Genomic DNA, 22016 nt, shown 5'->3' with positions numbered 1-22016 from the left:
TCTGATGGGAATCCATCCACATAATCCTTACAACTTCTCTACCACCACTAAGATAGTTACTTGGTGGGTTCACAGAAAAATCCCACTAGAGAATCACTATATGTTCTCAATTTAAGTTTCACTTAATTATAAAACATTACTCGAATGCTCCTTGCAGTTTAACAGGAAATGTCACAAACAACTACAAAAATACCAAAAAGAGTGAAATACAATAGTCTGTGCAGTTAACTAAAAAACAATACTTTACTAATAATACATATGACTATTTATTAAATGTATATTTACTACTTTGAAACAAAAAAAATTATTCCTTTTAATGCATGGGCAAGCAGTCTTCTCTTATATCCTCCCTGATAACTGCTATACATGTATCCCTGCTATTGTTTCCAACATGCATAAGAGGAAAAAAATTCACACATAGCATAGAAGAATTTATAACAACAAGATAACAACTAGAATTCATAATATCTTGTTATTCACCCTGGTTCAGGGCAGGGAAATTCCCGATAGCAATGATGCTCAGTTGTTATGCTCACAATTGGAAATTTTTTGACCTAGCCATCAGGATCCTGCAATAAGGATCTATAGAACTTGGTTTCATCTGCATCCATCTATAGGTTGCTTTGTGCACTTCAAGCCATACCTGAAGCTAGTAGACAATGCAACCGTAGGGAAAATGATATAGCAAATTTATTCCCTGATACAGTAAGCTTGTACGAACCTATGATAACTATATGGATGAATAACACCAGAACTGAAAACATACAAAACATCAGTATAATAACAGTATTTATAATACTAACTGTAAGTTTTAAAATTTGTGATTCATGATATGTATAAATGTAACTACATGTGAAGTACAACACGATTCTTAAAAGATATGTGTAATTCAGACTTATTTTTAGATATTGATAGTAAGGTCTAATATTTGACCCAAATTTAAATAGAGTTCTATTACTGGATCTGATAGAAATTTGTTGCCTTAAATTAAATTTTTTTCTAGACTTGAGATTTGTTATATATAAACTACACAGACACAAACACTTTATATAAAGAAAAATGTAGCAGAAGCAAATGTATTGAATACTTACTGCAGTGTTTTTTCTGAAAGCAGAAGCAAATAGAAACAAGAGGAAAAAAGGCAATGATATAATAAAAATAAAATTAAAAAAAGAGATACAAATATGAATGGAAAGGAGACAAAGGCTGCACAGTATTTTGTGAGGTACCTTGAAGCCAGTCTACACCTTCTTGCAATCCTTCTCCTTTAATGGCGTTACTAGCACTGAAATAAAATCCATAAGAAATATATCTGTTTCATTATATAGTAAAGCTGTAAAAATAATTACAATTTGCCATATGGCAAATTGATATATTACAGTAATACGTATCTGAGCAAACTAGTTCAGCACTGACATTTAATATAAGTAGAAAATAAAAATCTGAGTGCTTAGGAACAAGATATGAGAAAATTATAATTTGTATGGACATTTTGAAAAGTATATCACTAAAAATTTATTATCATAGAAACAGCTATTACACTGACATTAACAAAACACATTGAGTTGTTCGTCTACTGGTGAAAAAGTTTTGTAGAGTTCACTATTCTATCCTGCCCAGCCTCAATGGTTGAACAGCATTTATTTATTTATTAGAAATGCTTGATTTAAAAAAAAGGAAATAAGAAATGCTTGACTTAGGTTATAGTATATAGCCATAGGATGGACTCACTTTATTTAAAATATAAGTTGATTCTAAAGAGTATAAACCCATAATTATAGCTTTGATAAGTTGGTGGAATAAAATAAAAACCTAGTAGACTTCAATCATTATTTTCTACTTATTAGCTATAGGAACTTGACTAGCTCATTTAACTCTACCGTCTTCAGTTTCAGCATCTGTAAAATGGGGAAATCTAACAATAGTTACTGTGAGAATTAAATATTTGAGGTATATATTTATAAATAAATATATATAAATAGCTCAAATATTATAATATATATATATAAAACGTATCTAAAACAGGATCCCTTTCATTGTCTTTACATTCTTAGGAGAGTAAACTTAGAGCCTTATGGTCACATTTTATATATAATTATAATAAACTATAAAAATTAAAATAATAAAAGGCAGAGGACTTTTAGCATATCAAATAATCTTTTTCAAAAATACAGAGTAATGTAATGAAGAAATCCTTCCCTTCTGGTGGAAGTGTCACTACTCTACTAAACAACTCTTTCTTTTCCTAACAAGTCCCAGATGTTTGGATTTACCTTTCCTCTAAAATACGCCATAAGAATAAGTCAAAGTCTTCACCTTATTCTATAAGGTCCTGGGTAATATAGTCCCTGGTTATTTCTCAGTGGCCTCATCTCCTACAATTTCCTCCCAGATGGCTCAGCTCCAACTACCCTAGACTTCTTGCTGTTCCTGGAACATACCAGGTACATTTTCATCTAACAGCCTTTTCCTGGCTGGCCTCTCCATCTAGAAAACTATTCCTCCAAATATTCACATGATTCAATTAGGTCTTAGAGAAGAAACAACTCTTATTATTCTTTCTCTTATTATCACACTTTATTTTTCTTCATCCTTCTGGCTGACATTTTATACATTTATTTACTCATTATCTGTCTCCCCTATGAGAGTAAATATAAGTAATATATATATCATGCCACGGACAGAGTCAAAAAATACACATGAATAACACAGTCAGATCCTGAAAATGAGAGCTGATACTATGTTTGGTACAAAAGTCAAACATAAACCACAAAATTTTCCTGAATTTACTAGATTGTACTTTTCTAAGACCTTTTTTTATTATCTAGTAAATTTACTTGTACCTAAGGCAAAAGACAGGCAATATCTTACACATCTCTCTATTATCACAGACTATAATCTTTATATTTAAGACTAGAAAAAAGGACATATTAAAATATATTTTCAATACATGTTTAAAAAATATTACTAAAAATAAAGAACAGACCTAACAAATAAAACTCTAATTTGAATATAGTGATGTCCAGTTTGAATTAAGGATAATGTAAAAATTATAGACAAGTTAAAAAGAAATACTTTGTATTCTTCTGTAAGTTATTCAGAAAATATAGAAAGTGGTAATATAACATTTCACATCCTTATAATATCAGGATATTATATATTCTTTCACAGAGAATTATGGAGATTGCACAATTGAAAATGTAAACCTGTTAAAATTCAACTGCCAATTATTTTAATTAGACTCATGTTTTTGAACATGCCCTTTCTATCAAAGTAGTCACAATACTTAACACAAAGCAAAAATTAAAAATTATTCTACTTAAGACATAATCGATTTAGCTATGATTTAGAGAAATCTGAAATTTCTATCTCAGAATGTTTATCTATTCAAAATCCCACCTTCCTTTATCTATGGAATACAATAGGACCTCAAATTCCAACTCAAGTTATCATTTCTTAAATACTTACTTTTCCTCTGACCCCCAGATAAGGAAGATTTTTACATCTTAGGATACAAGGTGCTAGTGTTTCAGGGCTTTCTCAAGCTCTATGCTATTACTATTTCAGCACCAAAACTAGTTCTTTTCTGAGTGCTATTACCTCATGGCTTCATAATCTAGTTCCCCTTCTAGAGACAGATGAATTTTTCTGCTTCTATGTCCAACCTTTCCCCACATATACTTTCTTATAAAAAGGGGAAAACTCTGGCAAGGAAAGGACCTCTTGCAGCAGAAGAGGGTAGGTGGGTAGAATGAACCTTAATGAGGTAGTGGTAGGCACTAAAATACTACGTAATATATAAGCTCTGATTATCCTTGTTGGAATAGTTTGGTAGAAAGGCCCATTGGATTAAATGAAGTAATACAAAATTGTTTTCCAAATAATCAATACATAATTTTGGAGACCATGTGTAATTTTTAAGAGTTCAATCTTATTAGTACATCTAAATAAAATCAAATTTCCATTCCTATTTATATTCTTTTTAGCAAATATATACTGTACCTATTACATACCAGGTGTAATCACTATTGTAGGGGTTACTGAAGTGAAAGTTACAAAAAAAAAAAAAAAGAAAGAAGAAGAAAAAAAGGTACAGGGTAAGAATGACTCTATTGAAGTAAAACAGCAAGCCAGGAAAATTATTTTAGAAAATGATCCAGACAAACAGGAGAACACAAATGCAAAATTCCCCAAGATGGGCTTGTGTTTGCCTGATTCCACGTGCACAAATCAGTGGGCAAGTAAGTAAGCTTTTCAGTTATTCCATTAAAAAAGTAGTTTATATTTTTCTATTTCCCCAAATATTTGAAAGGTTTTAACAGTAATATATTTGTGAATATCTATAATACCACAGTTGTATAAAACAAAATCCTTAGCTTATATCCTGCCATCTTTGGTCACTTAAAAAATGAGGTCAGAAAAACACCCTAAAGCTTGGAGATTTTTCAAAAAGATAAAATAAAAAGTAAAGTAAATAGAAAAGTTTACCAAATGTGCCATGGTTTATCTTTGATGTTCTCTAAACACAGCAATTGAGACACTTTTACAGATGTCACTGAATCTCTAAGATCCATTTTGTTTGCAAAGAATAAGATTGGAATTCGACGATGTTTAATATCTAAAAGAGGAAACAAGACTATCATCACACTTGCGTCTTTTTCAATCACTTGCCCCAAATCTTTAAAACTGAAATTCAAGAAATTGTTTTCCAATCACTTCTTTCTATATCACCCATACATAAACATTTATGAACACATACATAAACATTTAAGGACACGCTGTCAGGGGTGTATCTGAGCAATAAAGAAAATTTTAAAAATACTTCTTCTTACCTCATCCTCCTGCTCTTTAAGTTAGGAACTTTAAATCAAAGATGTGTGGGGTGGGAGTGGGAGTCTCAATGAGCATTACAGAGAAACATCTACGCTAAAGGGTCAAATATTTTGTTTGTTTTCTTTTCAAAGTGAACAGAAAGGAAGAAACTTCCAGTAGAAGAAAGAGAAACTGTAACCTGTTTTCAGTTTTTAGTCACAGTACATTATAAGTAATAAGCTAAATATTTTAGCAAGGTATTTTTACCTTGTTACAATTTTGGGAACCATTTGCATTGTTTTGGACAGATAATACATTGAAATAGTTCAAAATTCAGAAGACACAAAATGGTATACAGTAAAGCAATCTCCCTCCTGCTTTTGTCCTGGACCATCCAACTGTCTCCATAACATCGGTGTCTTGGCATCTTTGTAGAATACTTTATATATTTGTAAACATAATTATTACCTATTATTTTCATACAAACAGCAGCCAACCTCATTATATCTTTATTTTTTCACCTCATTACATATCTCAGAGATGATCTCATATTAGTGCATATAGAGTTGCTGCTTCATTTTTTTTTTTTTTTTTTGTAGAGGCAGAGTCTCACTTTATGGCCCTCGGTAGAGTGCCATGGCATCACACAGCTCACAGCAACCTCCAACTCCTGGGCCTAAGCGATTCTCTTGCCTCAGCCTCCCGAGTAGCTTAGACTACAGGTGCCCGCCACAACGCCCGGCTATTTTTTTGGTTGCAGTTTGGCTGGGGCCGGGTTTGAACCCGCCACCCTCGGTATATGGGGCCGGCGCCTTACTGACTGAGCCACAGGCGCCGCCCGCTGCTTCATTATTTTAAGTTATAAAATATTACTTCTCTTGGTACTATGTACCATAATTTATTTAATCAGTACCTAACTGAGATAAATATAGAGATTGTTATCAATCTTTACAACAAACAATGCAATAATGAATAAATGTATATATAGGTTATTTTACATGTGGGTCAGTATATCATTAGAATTAATTTGAAAAGTGGAATTGCTGGGTCAAAGGACATGTACATTATTTTTAATAGATATTTTTGCTTTCCCTTAAAAACTGTATCAATTTACATTTCAACAAGAATGTATGAGAATGAGCGTTTTCACTCCCCTAGCCAAAAGAATGCTATCAAGGGTGGCACCTGTGGCTCAAGGAGTAGGGTGCCAGCCCCATATACCAGGTATGGCAGGTTCAAGCCCGGCCCCAGCCAAAAACTGAAAGAAAAAAAAATGCTATCAAACTTTATATTTTCCATCAGATAGGTTAAAAAGTGTGATCACAATGTGTTTATTAGCATTTTTTAATAGGCCAAGAATATTCTTTCCGTATATTCAAAAGATGTTTAAATTTATTTTTTTTGTTCACAATTTTGACATATTCTTTCCCCATTTTCTATAAACTTTTATTTTCCTATTGGTTTGTACAAACACATGTAGTACAGAAACCATTGTAGCTATGATAGATGTTGCAAAAAATTTCCCTTGCCTGTCATTTGCCTTTGCATGCACATGGTTGGTATGTTTTGCTATTCAAAGACTTTTTATGATCTCCCATTTTAAAAAAAGTTCATACACGTGTCAGTTGAGACATCTCTCCCTTGGGACTCAACCTCATAATATAAAAGTATTAACATATAAAGATACATGGACAAGGCATCAATTGGAAAAGCCAATGTTCTTATATTTGAAGAAAATTCTATATGAACTATTTCATTTTATGAGTCAACATTCCAACACTTTTTTTGGGAAAAGTGAAAAGATTAACACAAAGGGAATGCATAATCAAAAATACAGCATCAACTGAGATACAAGACTGATGAAGTTTTAAAGTGAAAAAGTCTCATAAAAAGTACAGGCTGGGTAATTTTTTTTCCAAAAATTTGAAAAGCTTGATGTTGTCCAACAAAAATATGAAAGATATTATAGTTATGCAGTAAGAAATGCTACAAAGTCCTACACAATTTCCATTCCATTTCTAACAAATCCACAGTTCTTTTAAACTGCTATTTTTTTTTAAGTCCTAGCACAAATATTACTTAATCTTTTTTACTTGAGTATGGCTACAAGAATTCTACAATTGGAGCATTATTTGTAGTGGAGGGCGGGGGTGGGGTGGGGCAGAATATCTATGAGAAGGGGAATGATGGAATAAACTGTGGTATGCTTATAGCACACTGTATTAGGCATCATTAAAAAGAACAATTACACAGTTTTATGCCATTCGTCTTAGAAATATTTCCATTTTGAAGTGATAATTGAGAATAGGAAAATCCAAAAGACTGTAAAGAATATGATCTCATTTTGGTAAATTACAGTGACAGTCCCCATAGCCCTCAGCCCTATAGAAAATTTTGGTGTAGTGTATGTGTGTATGGTATGGCACATAAAAAAAACTATGAAAAAATATACCAAAGACTTGCATCTTGGAAGACAGACAGACACACACACACACACACACACACACACACACACACGATACACACAGTAAAACACTTGAAAAGACAGTAACCAAAATAATTTTAATGGTTATTGAAATACGCAGATCTTAATTTTCTTCCTTATTCTTTTTCTGTCTGATTTTTTTTTTTTTTAAGTCTTGTTTTGTTGCCCTCGGTAGAGTGCCAAGGTGTCACAGCTCACAGCAACCTCCAACTCTTGGGCTCAAGCAATTCTCTTACCTCAGCCTCCCGAGTAGCTGGGACTATAGGCGCCCGCCACAACGCCTGGCTATTTCTTTGTTGCAGTTTGGTTGGGGCTGGGTTTGAACCTGCCACCCTTAGTATATGGGGCTGGCGCCCTACCCACAGAGCCCTTTCTGTCTGATTTTTATTTTCGCTATTGTTACATATTATTTCTGTAATCAGGAAAAAGGAACATATTTATTTTTGAGAAAATAAAGGCTAGAGACACCAAGAACACTGCAAAAAGCTTTATAATTTACAAAATATGATGATGTAGGTAAAGATAAATTCTGTAACTGTTTTAAAATTCAAAAATTTTAAATAAAAGATGCTTATATCAAGGAACAAAATATTACACACAAAAGGATCCCAAAGCACAGTATAATCGACTGAAAGACACATACACATACCTGGATGATTTAGAAGAGTATCAAGTTCTTCTTTGGCCACAACCATCCTTAATCTATCACTACTATCAATGACAAAAATAATAGCTTGTCCTTCTCTGTATAACATAAAGAAAATGTAAAGTTAAAGCAACACTTATACATTTTTCTATGTTTATTATCTACTTGTATGGAATTCCTAACCTATATTTCATTTCTTCATATCCTATGTTCATTTATCATACAGGTTTTGATTTTTAATTAGCTTATATGTATGATTAATATTTAACCATTTGTTATATTTCATGTTAAATCTTTTTTACTTACATTTTATATTTTTTACCATAAACCATAGTGAGCATAGTAAGAAATACATTTTACATTTAGGTATACTAAATACCTAAGTACATATAAATATACAGTAGAACTTCTGTAAGCTGACTACCCAAGAGACTGAAACAAATTGGTCAACATACGGAGGTGGTCAATATAAGGAACTGGGTCTATTGTACTGATATGTACATGTGGTACGTGTCCAGTCTATGAAAATTAGGTCATCTTAAGAAGGTGTCAATGTAGGGAGGTCATCATCTGTGGAGGTTCTACTGTATTTTATTTTTATTTATTTCTTTCAGATAGAGTCTCACTTTATCGTCCTTAGTACAGTGCCATGGCGTCACAGCTCACGTCAACCTTCAACTCTTGGGCTTAGGTGATTCTCTTGCCTCAGCCTCCTGTGTAACTGGGACTACAGGTGCCCACCACAATGCCTGGCTATTTTGTTGTTGTTGTTGCAGTTTTGCCAAGGCTGGGTTTGAACCCGCCACTCTTGGTATATGAGGCCAGCACCCTACCCACTGAGCCACAGGTGCAGTCCTATTCTATTGTATTTAAAATAAAAATTTTTGCTGATGCAGTGGTTCACACCTATAATCCTAGCACTCTGGGAGGCCGAGGCAGGTGGATTGCTTACACTCAGAAGTTCGAGACCAGCCTGAGCAAAAGTGAGACCCCATATCTCTACTAAAAAGTAAAAAAAGTGAGGTGAGAGGATCACTTGAGCTCAAGAGTTGGAGGTTGCTGTGAGCTATGATACCATAGCACTCTACCTAGGGTGACAGTTTGAGGATTTTTGCAGGTTATATTTCCAACAAAGGTATAATAACCAGAATCCACAGAGAACTCAAGAAACAAGATTTTAAAGGTCAATATCATTAGTAATCAAATAAATCAAATGAATATAAAAATAAAGCAACTTTTTATATACTACTTCCTATCATTTAAAAAATGTTAATGCAGATTATCAAAAACATATTACTAGTCAATATAGAAACTAGGAAAATCAGAAGTATCTATCAAAAGCTTTAAAAACATTTAATCACTTTAAGCCAATGATTTTATTTCTAAAATTTATTCTAAGGAATTGTGAACTATGACTAAAATTTATATAACAAGATGTTAACTGAAGGATTGTTTATAATCTTCCACTACTGAGAAAAGCCAAAGAAGAGAAACAATTAAACAAATTTTAGCACAGCTATATGACAAAACACTGCACAGCCATTAGAGTATATTCATTGTATATTATTTCTGATTAACCCAGATCGTAGAATGCTAACTGGGGGAAAAAAAGAGGATATTACATTATAAATGGTACATAATTTAGAGGACTGCTTTCTCTTTAATTATGTAAAGTGCATATTATATATTTCAAAAAAGAAGAAACATACCAATGATATTAATGATAAATCTGTGAGAAATTTTATGGGAATTTAAAAATATTCTTCTCCATACTTTGCAAATTTTAAAGCAAATAAAATTTTGTATTTTATTACTTTTTTAATTGTAAGAATAAAATGCAAAAGTTACACAAGGTTGAACATAATAAAGTCATATAAATTAAGAAGTAAACTTCCTTTATAATCATACCATTTCAAAAACAAATGCTATTAATGGTTTGGTGCATACTGTATGAACACTGTATGCTAGGCACATATTCATATTAAGAATTTTTCTTTACATAATTGATATGAAAAAGTATACTTATAAACAATGTGAACACACATCCTTTTATGTATATCTTTACCCACTAGTCCCTCCCAGTCATGGGATAGTCTTCTAAAAGTAAAAATGCTTGCTGAAGAGTATGAACATTTTTCATTTTAACAGATTTTTAACACTTAATGTCTTGTTCAAAGTTATTTGAACTCGCAAATAAGTGGCTCATTTTTGACAACATTATTAATCTTTTTACCCTTTTTCAGTCTATTAGGTTAAAATGTTTTTTTTTCATAATTGGAAAAATACAGAGATAGAAGAAATAAATGTAATATTATTGTAGACGTCTTAACAGTAATCACATTCACCATTTGGTCCATAATTTAATCACAACATTTCAGAATTCATTTGTACCCTCATATTAATCCAAAATAAAAAGCATTTCAGAATTCATAAATTTCTTCCAAAAATATTCTGAAGAAAAAGAAGTTAAAAATCAGAAAAAAAAAAGCTTCCTTTTTTAAGTACTATTTTCAGGATATTTTTGTTCTTTCTACTTAAAATAAATATATTTTTTGAAAAGCTCAAGTAAATATATGAATTTATATAATTTATATTTATGTAAATTTATATTATAACATTTATATATTATATATAAAAGTTATATACTACATATAACAAATATTTTTGAAAGGAATTATTCATCAATTAGAGAAAGAATTTAAAAATTTTACACTGAAAACTCAGGTTTTTTTAAATAAAAACCCAAACCAAAAAAGAAACAAAAAAGTCCTGCAGTTACCCAGAGAATTTAACATAAAATACCAAAAACACCATTTTTCTGTTTCCAAACTGACTCTAACATCTGAAGCACTCTCCTTTTTCTCTAACTCTGAAGTACTCTGGATCTACAAAATTTAAGTAAGACTTCAATGTATTAAATTACTATTAAAAAGAATATCCTGAATAAATCTCCTTTGGCTCATATCTCAGGAAAATAAGGTTTGTTCTCATGTTAGCAGGAAGAGTTAATCAATCAAAATAGAAATCTGATCAGCCAGACATCCCATACCATTTCAAGGCAGGAAATTCACAGTGACAAAGAGAGTTTAGTCAAGAGACACTGTTTTTAAGTTTTGGACTCCGAAAGTGAGTTACATTGCTCCTAAATAAAGGAGTCCTAGCAATTTATTTTAATACTGTATGAAAATCTTGAGATAGTATATACACTGGGGTCATAGTACTTGGCAACTGCTAATGTGAATATAGTTGTCCTTTACTAACAGTGGGAGACTGATTTCAGAAAACCTCTTGAGTATCAAAATCTGGAGATGCTCAAGTCCTTTTATAAAATGGTACAGGATTTATATCTAACCTATGCTTATCCCTCTATATACTCAAATGATCTCTAAATTACTTAAAACACCTAATCTAAAGCCTACACATCATTTTATTCTCATGTATTCAATGTAGTACTTAGAGCATGACAAATTCAAGTTTTGTCTTTTGAAATTTTGTAGAATTTCTTTTTTTCCATATATTTCCAATCTGCAATTGATTGAACCCAAGAATGCAGAACCCACAGATAATAAGAACCAATTATAATTAATGAGATCCTTGATTTGCATCAAAGATATTTAAACAAAATATTTTTAACTAAATTTGTCAATAATGTTTACTGAGCTATATTCTAACATCACACTAGGCCTTGAAGAAATAATCTGAGTAAGAAATAATCCGTTTCCTTGAGGAATTCGTAATTTCATTTAAGCAGCAGCAGTGGTGCATGACTTCCAGATGTATTTATGATTACTGAGATGTAAATAGACAAAGTACCATGTGAACACTGGGGACAGAATAACTTGGAAAAACAGTGAAACTTCAGAGGATGTTATTTTTGAACTTAGCATGAATATGTTCAGTTCAAACTAAAGAGAAGCAGGATAGGACAGGCTTTAAAAACAGAGAGAACTCTGCACACAACAGCCTAAGGTCATAAAGGATGGTAAGCACTTGAGAAACATGTGAAGTATGATTACATATTTTTTTACTTAGAAAATGTGCATAAATTATACGAAAAATAAACATATACAACTCAGCTATATTGTAATTTAAATTTCTAATCATTACTGTTATTAAAATATAACCATCTCGTTAAGCAACATTCACAAATGTACTTACTTATAATAGTGTTCCCAGAGATTTCTATATCTTCCTTGACCTGACATGTCAAACACTGTAAAAGATAAACTACAAAAAGAAAAAAGTACAAAGCATGACTATATTATGACCTACTGAACTTAAAGTACAACTTTTACTTGAAATGTTAAGTTATTTTCCATCAAGGAACTCACCCTTGATATAGATTTTTCAATATATAACATAAAAAGATGTTTGCTAGTGAGGTAGTGAGGTTAGCAGAGTTTGTCTACACTATAAATTCTTAAAAATAAACCAGAGGTAGCAGTATAAATACGTTAATACCTACAGGCTTCTGAAACAGTTTACTTTTTCTAAGAATACGAGGAATGACTGAGTAGATCTAATATTGTTATTTTTCACCCACGACTTCTTAGTTACAGGCATAAAGTAAATTACCTGGATGATTTGAATTTCTCTATGCTGAATCCTATTGTTGGAACTATATCTTGAGATTGAGCCTTCAAGAGAAAAGACAAAGTTTAGAAATTTGCTATTCCCAGAGTTGAATTTTTCCTCAAGTTAAATAAAAAGTGTTTGCATTTCCATTTCTAAAACCTGCTGCTAAGGATATGAAAGGATTAAATACAATTATCATTTTTTGCAATAGGATCACTGTGTAAAAATTCCTTATAGAGATTTAAGGTTTACTAATTAAGCACCTGTAGAATGTTTATATCTTAATTAAGATTTTGTGACCTTGCTACAAGGCTAAGATGAAGGGGAGGGGGAGGGATAGGGAGGGGGCGGGAGGAATAGTAGGGGAGAGGAGGGGGACCACAACTATGGAGCACATGGTATGTACAAGTTGGTTCTATCATGTGTAGAACACAAATGTCCTAATGCTATAATTGGGTAAATGAGATGAAATGATCAGTATGATGTAAGCACTCCAACTTGTACAAATAATCAACACACTGAAATGGGCATAAATGTATTTATGATCTATGTACAAAAGACTTAACAACAAAAAAAAGATTTTGTGACTTGCTACAAGTTACCAAGGACTCAACATTTTTATAAGTGGTTTAATAAGTCACATGGAGTTCATATGCAAGACTTTCTAATCTTTCAACACATACTGAGTTTATATATGTTTAAGACTGCCTTCATGTCTAGATGGTCCCTACTCTTGTGGAGTTTATTATCAACAGGAAGTAAACAGCAATAAAAAAGTAAAAAATGAACACAATTTTGGGCAGTGATAAGAGCAAATAAACGTAATTAGGGGCAGGAGGTAGCAAGGCAGGAAGGGGTGGGAATAGTGGCATAGAAGAGAGTGCTCAGGAAAGGCTTTTCTGAGAAGGTGACATCTGACTGAGGAGAGAATGACAGGAAAGGGAAAAGCTATGACAAGTTCTTGGCAAAGAATATACCTGTCAGAGGAATCAGTCAGGGCAACGATCCTAAGGCAGGAAGGAACTTGCCACTCAGGAAAAGTAGAAAGCCTGAATGTTTGTAGTGTATTGAGTAAGTGAAAGAATGATAGGTGGGTAGAGAGATAGGGGCTCAAAAGCCATGGTAGGGAATTCTGTGTGGAGAAGAGATTTGAAAGGGGGGTGGAGTACAGCAGAAGACCTTTGACAAGTCCCACGGCAATTAAATACGTTATACTGACAACTCATCAAATGCCTCCTAGCACTTCCACCATCAAACATGTTCCTCTGTTTAAATAAAAATCCATCCACTTTCTGATACAAATGTTTCAAAAGTACTCCTGATTGCTCTCTTTTTTTTTACATTCCACATTAGTATTTCTCTAAGCTTTATTGTCCTATCTAACTAACTTAGGTCAGGTCCTGATCATTTCTCACTTTGAATAACTACAATGGCCTCCTAATTGCTCCTAATTTGCTATGATACTTTGCACAGGTTACTTAACTTCTCTAAGCCTGGCTTTCTCAAATATGAAACATGTTATCTTTAACTCATAAAGTTACCATAGAAATTAAATGAGTTAGTGGACATAAAATACTCAACACAGTAAATACTCCACAAATGTCTGAATTGTTTCAAATTATATTCACTGATATCAGTCTCATCCCCCATTTTTTCCATACTCCATCATGTAAAACTTAAATAAAACAATTCCGTCTTACTGTTTTTATGTGGAAACAGGAGTAGATGAAGGGAAATTTTTGCCTCACATTATTATGTTCAGGGTAATAGCCTACTTTTGGGAAATTTAATTCAAATGGGAAGACAGACACTGAAAAGTCATTGACACTTAGTCACTAGTAGTAATAAGCTGGTGAAAAGACACTGCCCCCTCCAAACTGTTCTGGTTTTGCTTTTCTGAAGTTTGATTATTCAGCTTTTCCTTCTATCTATCCTATGAGCTGCCCTAGTATCTTTCCAAAAATAACTTTCCTTTTCTTTATGTTTAGAAAATATTTATTTCCTGCTACTAAGATTCCAGCTTCATACCTTGAGGTTCCTTAATTTTACATAACATCTGGAATAGAGTTTCTTAATTTTTGTTATTCTCTAAAGCCCTACCCCTTTGATTTTAAGGATTTTTTAAAGTACCAATTATGATAAAATAATTAGCTAGAATAATTTTCAATTTTCAAAATAATTATGAAGAAAAACATACAATGACAAAAAAAGGAAGTTAAATGTTCAAACAAATTTTCAAAAAACATACAGCAAACTATTAATAGTAATCTTGTCTTTGTTGAACTATAATTAGAACATTTGCCTAGCCTCCTCACAATCACCTAGCTTCTTCAGAAACTATTTATATTTCCAGAGAAGCTCCTCTTTAAACTGATGTTTTATTTTTAAGGATGAAACTCATAAACTTTCTTTTCTTCCCTTCACTTATAAAATTCTAGAGGAAAACAACTAAATAAAATAAACTCTACAAATTAGTAAGAATAGAACAAGATACATGAGCTATTGCTTCTAGATCCAAGTGGAACCCATTCTCCTAAACTATTCCCAAAGATAGTTCTCCAGTAATAAACTTCATCTGCTCTAAGAATACTTTGGTCATTCTTTAAACTGGAGAGGGAATGGAATAAAGCAAATAAAGAGTGTAAGAATTACAGGTGGCCCTCTGAAGCTGAGGTTTTGTGTCTCTGGATTTAACCAACCATAACTTGAAAATATTTAAAAAGTAACACTACTATATAACAACAAAAAATAATTCAAATGTAAAAAATGCAGAATAATACTATTTACATAGTATTTGTATGTACTGGGTATTACAAGTAATCTAGAGATTACTAAAGTATATGGAAGTATCTATTCAGATATCTATAGTATCTAAATTACATGGGAAAATATGCAAATACTACGCCATTTTATAGAAGGTACTTGAGCATCTCTGCGTTTTGGTATCCACAAGAAATGTGAAGAAAGTAGAAGAGTATGAAGAAGGTAGAGGAATGCATGTCCTGGGACCAATCCTTGGTAGATACCAAAGGACAACTGTATTGCCCAGGTGGAACAGAGCAGCTGAGACAGTCCAGAGATAGAACAACATTAACAGGAATAGAATAAGATTTCTGAGAAAAACCTTATTTGAAGAGTCTCATTAAGTACGCTAAAAATAATACCCTTAGTAAAACAAAACAAAACAAAATAATAATATCCTTAGTGCCATCAAACAGTCCCTGGCCAAAAGTAAAAAATATTAATCAGCATACCCACAGTACAAAGCATTATTCTAGGCATTTGGGATTCAGTGCTGAACAAGGCAAAATCCTATTACATTGAGAAGTTATGAAAAGTTATCAACAGAATAAGTAAATTATCAACCGAACAATTTCAAGTTATTTTACATATCAAGACTCTAGAGTGAACATCATCAAAATGGAGTTAGAAGCTATCTGGCTTTGTTATTGCCACAAAAAACCCAAACCAAATATCCAATGTTAAGACTACCACATCACCAGTAATATCCCAGAACTCAAACCTGACAGTGAGATAACCCCTAGGACAATAGACAAGTGAAAAATTCTGAGAAGACAGTAATAGAAGTTGAACTTCTGGATTTGTGATGCCCCTTCTCCATGCTTCTGGGTACCCTGTAGAAAATTCCTCTTGGAATCATGGTTTCTACACTGAAAAAAGTAAGATGGAGGTGGACTCCCAGCTTTCCCAACATCTTGGGTTCCTTCACAGGCAAATGCTGTATCTCAACCTTGGGAAGTATTGTGAGTGCCTGAAGGAAGAAAAACCTCTGAGGGCAGCTTGAGACAAAGAGAGGAAGTGGGATTAGAAATCTTAGCATGCAAAATTGTACTTCTTATTTTAGTCAAAGATGTTAAATCAGAGTTGAGCAGCAGTTCAGCTGAAGGAGGCATGCTCCATAGGTACCTTGGGCAGGAATACCTAGTCAGCCTTCTCACGTGGCCAGGCATTACTCCCTTTGGTGGCCCCTCTGCCACTCACAACCTGGGATGGGCAGCACTGTGAACACTTGTGAGAGCCCAGACAAACCTGAGCTTAAGGCATCATCTAGTTCTGAAAAGGAGGCAATGATCTAGGGTAATGGAAATTTAACAAGTAGATTATAAAGAACCTCCAGGCAAATATACCCAAGAAGAACCAAAACAAACAGGAAAAATCGGAATAAGTAACAAATCTTTCTTTCTTTTTTTTTCAGACAGAATTTCACTTTGTCGCCCTGGTAGAATACCCTGGTGTCACAGCTCACAGCAACCTCAAACTTTTAGGCTTAAGCAATTCTCTTGCCTCAGCCTCCCAAGTAGCTGGGACTATAAGCACCTGCCACAATGCCTGGCCACTTTTTTCTTTTTTAGAGATGAGGTCTCACTCTGGCTCAGGATGGTCTTGAACTCCTAAGGTCAGGCAATCCAAATGCCTTGTGTGAGCCACCATGCCCAGCCAATAACAAATCTTTCAATGTAAAGACAATGATGTGTGTCCACAAAAAACAACAGCAAACAGAGAACCATGATCTCTCCAAGTAAATGAAGGAAGACGTCAGTAACCAACTCTAATGAGATGTGATATGTGAGCTCTCACATTTAAGAATTAAAAATAGAAGTTCTAAGGAAACCAACCAACTGCCAAGATAACATGGAAAAGCATGATATCAGACATTTATCAAAGAGACTGAAATAACAAAAAAAAAAAACCCAGAAATTATAAAACTGAGAAATGTATGCACGGAACTGAAAAATGCATCAGAGGCTCTTAGCAGAATGTTATCAATGGATCAAGCAGAAGAAAAAATGAGTGAGCTAGAAATAACTAAAAGAAAACATGAGAAATGATTCAGAATATTGGTCTGGGGACAATGGACAAAGATTGTCTGAGTAAAACCTCAAAAGCATAAGCAACAAAAGCCAAACTATATCAAGCTATAAAGTTTCTACATAGCAAAGGAAGCAATCAACAAAGTGAACAGTTTAAAGAATGGGAGAAAATATTTACAAACTATCCATCCAACAAAGGATAAATGGGATACATATAGTAACTCAACAGCAAAAAAAACAAATACAGTAGAATACACCAACAGCAAAAAAACAAATACAGTAGAAAACAAATATGCCACAGTTGACCACTTCTGCACAATGACCACCTGAAGTTGACGTAATTTTCATACAGTGGACACAAACCACTTGTTATCAATAAAGATAACTTCTTCAAGACTGGAAGTTGTATCTTGACCACTTGGACCACGGCCCACAATATTAACTTACCTTCTGAAACTTAACCATTGAGTCCACTCTATACCAACAGGTAGAAGGTGTGGGCTTTGGCACTTAGTTGTATTATTTTTTTCTTTAGTATAAGTTCTTTGTTCATGTTTTATTATTACATAATATACTTGGAGTAGGCCTACTATCCTATTGTTTAACACATGTTGCAGAAGATTTTTTTTTTCCAATGTGAGGGACTGATCTGAATTGTAGATACAGCCTACAATTATAGAAAAATTTATTAAGATATGATGGCCCAAAGGAAAGAACCCAAAGAGATAACATTAAAGGAAAAGGTTGATCATCTACACTTTATGGAAAGCAGAAGCCAAAGAGATGGTAGAACATTTTGGTGTTAGCAAGACTACAGTTAGCAACATTAAAAAACACAAACACGAGCCCTTGGAGAGATATGGTGAACAAAGTGGAGACCTACAGCAGAAAAGGAAAAAAAATTCCCTCAATGAAGTCAATGAAGCCACCTTAAGCTGGTGTAAACAAAAGAAAGCAGTTAACACTCAAATCTCTAGCTGATAATCCAAGAAATTGCTAAAACATCTGCACAGTAACTCAGGATATCGGATTTCCAAGCATCAAGTGGTTGGATCAATAAATTTAAACTGCAACATGAGATCTTCAAGAAAGTTTTGTGCACTGAATTCAATGAAGTTCCAGTAGAAGCTGTAGAAGAGTTCATCCGAAAGTTCCCAGACTTTGCCAGAAGCTTCTCAGACAACATCTTTAATGCTGACAAGTATGGACTCTTTTTCAAGGTGATGCCTGACAGGAGCCTCGTCATGAGGGTAACAGATATAAGAGCAGAAAACTTTCCAAAGAACATTTTACAGTTCTGCTTTGTTCTAGCTCAACCAGAGAGAAACTAAAGCCTTTGGTAATCGGTAAATTGGCAAAGCCATGTGAATTCAAGAACCTGAAGCCTGAAGACTTCCCATCACTTGCTGTCTTGGCCACCCGGAAGCAAATAATCTCACAAACATGACAATGAAATTTCTGCCTCCAAACATGACCTCCAAAATCCAAACCAATATCTTGATCAAGGCATCATCAAAACATTTAAAATGCACTACTGAGCCCAGTTCTTGCAGTGGGTTTTTACTAAAACTCAAATCTGCTTATGGAAGCAACTTCATCTGTTGCATTAGTTAATACTCTGGATGCTGTCCTCCAGATCAGTTATGCTTGAAATAAAATTCAGCCAGAAACAATACAGACGTCTTTCAAGAAAGCTAACTTTGTTACAACCCAAGAGCATGATGTTTTGGTTCCATCAGACAATCTATCTTCCATGGCAGAATTCAAAGGAGTACAATTTGAAGGTCTTGCTGCAATGGATGATGAGGTGGCAACCTGTAAGGAACCTGGCCCACAAGCAGTTTTCCAAGCGATACTGACTTAAGTACAGACCAGTAAAAGCAGTTGATGAAGTGGAAGAAGTGAGGATGACACAGAAATTTCAGAGACACCAAAAGAAGAGGATGTCACAATCCCACAATAAAGCAATTGAAGTCATATGCTGTGGAAAATACCCAGGTTTGCTGGGCAGTATAGTCAGTGATGAGAGTGCTTTCAGCACTTCATTTATAACAATAAGAAACAGACCAAGATTGACTCTTTTTTTTTTTTAGAAAAAAAATGATTAAACTATGAGAAAACTGTAAATGTACTGATTTTTATGATACTCCCATGTAGATTTCACTGTGTTTTGATTATGTATAATATTATTTAATAAAAGTTGCCCAAGAAAATAATGTACTCAGTACAGCAGGCCTACTTCCTTGTGTATACCACCTCTATATGTTGTCCAGTTTTGTTTTTTTTTTTTTGTAGAGACAGAGTCTCACTTTATGGCCCTCGGTAGAGTGCCGTGGCCTCACACAGCTCACAGCAACCTCCAACTCCTGGGCTTCAGCGATTCTCTTGCCTCAGCCTCCCGAGTAGCTGGGACTACAGGCGCCTGCCACAACGCCCGGCTGTTTTTTTGGTTGCAGTTCAGCCGGGGCCGGGTTTGAACCCGCCACCCTCGGTATATGGGGCCGGCGCCCTACCGACTGAGCCACAGGCACCGCCCATGTTGTCCAGTTTGTTACAGTCCCTTGGGTGGTCAATTTACACAGTTATACCATAATCTGATTAAATTATAAGTAAAAGATTTGAACAAACATTTTTCAAAAGAAGACATACAAATGGAAACGGGCATATAAAAAATGCTGAACACTAATTAGGGAAATGAAAATCAAAGAGATAATGAGTTATCATCACGCTTCAGTTAGAATGGCTTTTATCAAAGAGACAAATAATAACAAATGCTGGTGAGAATGTAAAGATAGAGAAATCCTCAAACACTGCTAGTGAGAATGCAAATTAGTTCAGCCACTATGAAAAAGAGTATGAAGGTTCCTCAAAAGCCTAAAAACAGAATCCCCATATGATCCAACAATCTCATTGCTGGGTATACATCCCCCAAACAGAAATCAATATATTGATGAGATACCTGTATCCAATGTTTAGTGTAGCACTATTCACAATAGCCAAGATACAAAATGAGCCTAAATGACTATGGAAGAAAAAAAAATATATATATATATGTATATATACACACAAATGAATATTATTCAGCCATAAGAAACCACAAAATCCTGTTATTTGTAGCAAATAGATGGAACTGGAGATCATTACATTAAGTGAGGTAAAACAGGTAAAGGAAGACAAATATCATGTGTTCTCGCTCATATGTAAGATCTAAAAAAGTGGATCTCATGGAGACAGAAGGAAGGTTAGTGTTTACCAGAGGCTGAGAAGTTAAGAAGGGTGGGAGAGATGAAGAGAAGTTGATTAATGGATACAAGTATATAGTCTGATAGAAGAAATAAGACTCAGGGTTCAATAGATTAGTAGGGTGACTACAGTTAACAATAATCTATTGTGTATTTTAAAATAGCTGGAAGAGAATAATTCAAATATTTCCAGCATAAAGAAAAGAACTGTTTGAGGTGATGGATATCCCAGTTACTCTGATCTGATTATTACACAGTATATGCAATGCACAAAACTGTCAAATGCTGTTTATAAATATGTACAACCATTATGTACCAATAAAAAATATATAGTTGAATGACAATAGGCCATCCCTTTTTTCTTCTTATGTTCAGGAAAAGATTGGTATTTTGAGGTGAATAGTATACTATTTTTCCTCTTTTGCCAGCATAGTAATAAACTTCCCTTTCCTTCTTCTCAAAAAAAAAAAATATATGTATATAAAACTGATATGATATGACAATGAGAGCATACGTACTGTGAAGAGGAGGAAAGATTGAAATTTTAAAAGAAAGGTATACAGAGTGTATCTCTAAGAAAATGACAGCTAAGCCTAGATTCTTGAAAAGAGTCATCAGTTAAAATGTCCTCTCTCTCCTTATTCACTTCAGAAAATGCTGGCAATCCAGTACCTTAACAACAAATATACATTAAGACAGTTTCATAGTAAAAACCAGTTTGGGCCTAGCAATAACTACTTACCTAGAAATTTATTTTATTCACTCCCTCCAAAAATGGGAAAATTTTATAATAAAATGAGATGCGCACTTTATATGAGATAGGCATTTCCTATAACAGCATTGTAGATTCCTACAGTGAATTCCCTTAATTCATTAAAAGTAATGTTCTAGTGGTGGATATAAGCTTACAAGAGATTCTTCTTGGGGTCAGAGAAGGAAGGAAGCAAGGTAGTATCTATACCTGAGTGACAGAAGTTTGGGAGCCTTTAAGAAGGCCCATTTCAAAATAGCTATTATCATCAAAAGCAAAATAAATAAATAAAGCAAAGCAAATTACTTTGCTCTCAGGACCCAGTGGTGAAATTTTCTAGTAAGACTGCATAGTTGCTTAAGAATAACACTCAGAAGATGGTGCCAAAAATCAGCAAAGCACTGCTGGGTGGGTTTTCTTTACATGCAGCAGAATCTATTTCTAATTTATATATTATGTGTTGAATGTGCTGGCTTTATATATTTTTCAGTTACTAAAATAATACGTCCCCACATATATTGCTTAAAATCATTTTATTTACTATTACTAATATGAACACCACACTTTTGAGAAAAATTATCTCATTATCCATAGAACTTATAAAAATGATTTCTTTCTCTTTGTTTTGCTCCATCTGTACAGGCAACTAAAAAGAAGGCAATGCAAATTAAAA

General features: G+C 33.6%; 1 protein-coding gene across 2 annotated transcripts in view; it reads right to left on the bottom strand.

Annotated features, from left to right (window-relative positions):
* The window catches only part of ARL6 (ADP ribosylation factor like GTPase 6), a 31739-nt gene that overhangs the window by 5347 nt on the left and 4376 nt on the right, over window positions 1-22016 (bottom strand). For both annotated transcript variants that reach the window (XM_053565738.1, XM_053565739.1), the window contains exons 3-7: window positions 12519-12580; window positions 12102-12170; window positions 7947-8041; window positions 4489-4618; window positions 1230-1285 (exon numbers count right to left, since the gene is read on the bottom strand). In XM_053565738.1, coding sequence (XP_053421713.1) covers window positions 1230-1285; window positions 4489-4618; window positions 7947-8041; window positions 12102-12170; window positions 12519-12580 — 412 coding nt within the window. The remainder of the gene's footprint in view (window positions 1-1229; window positions 1286-4488; window positions 4619-7946; window positions 8042-12101; window positions 12171-12518; window positions 12581-22016) is intronic.

Source organism: Nycticebus coucang, chromosome 16, assembly GCF_027406575.1.
Source record: "Nycticebus coucang isolate mNycCou1 chromosome 16, mNycCou1.pri, whole genome shotgun sequence".
NCBI classification, from domain to species: Eukaryota; Metazoa; Chordata; class Mammalia; order Primates; family Lorisidae; genus Nycticebus; species Nycticebus coucang.
The sequence above is the reverse complement of the archived record's forward strand: the minus strand, read 5'-3'. Positions and strand labels throughout refer to the sequence as shown.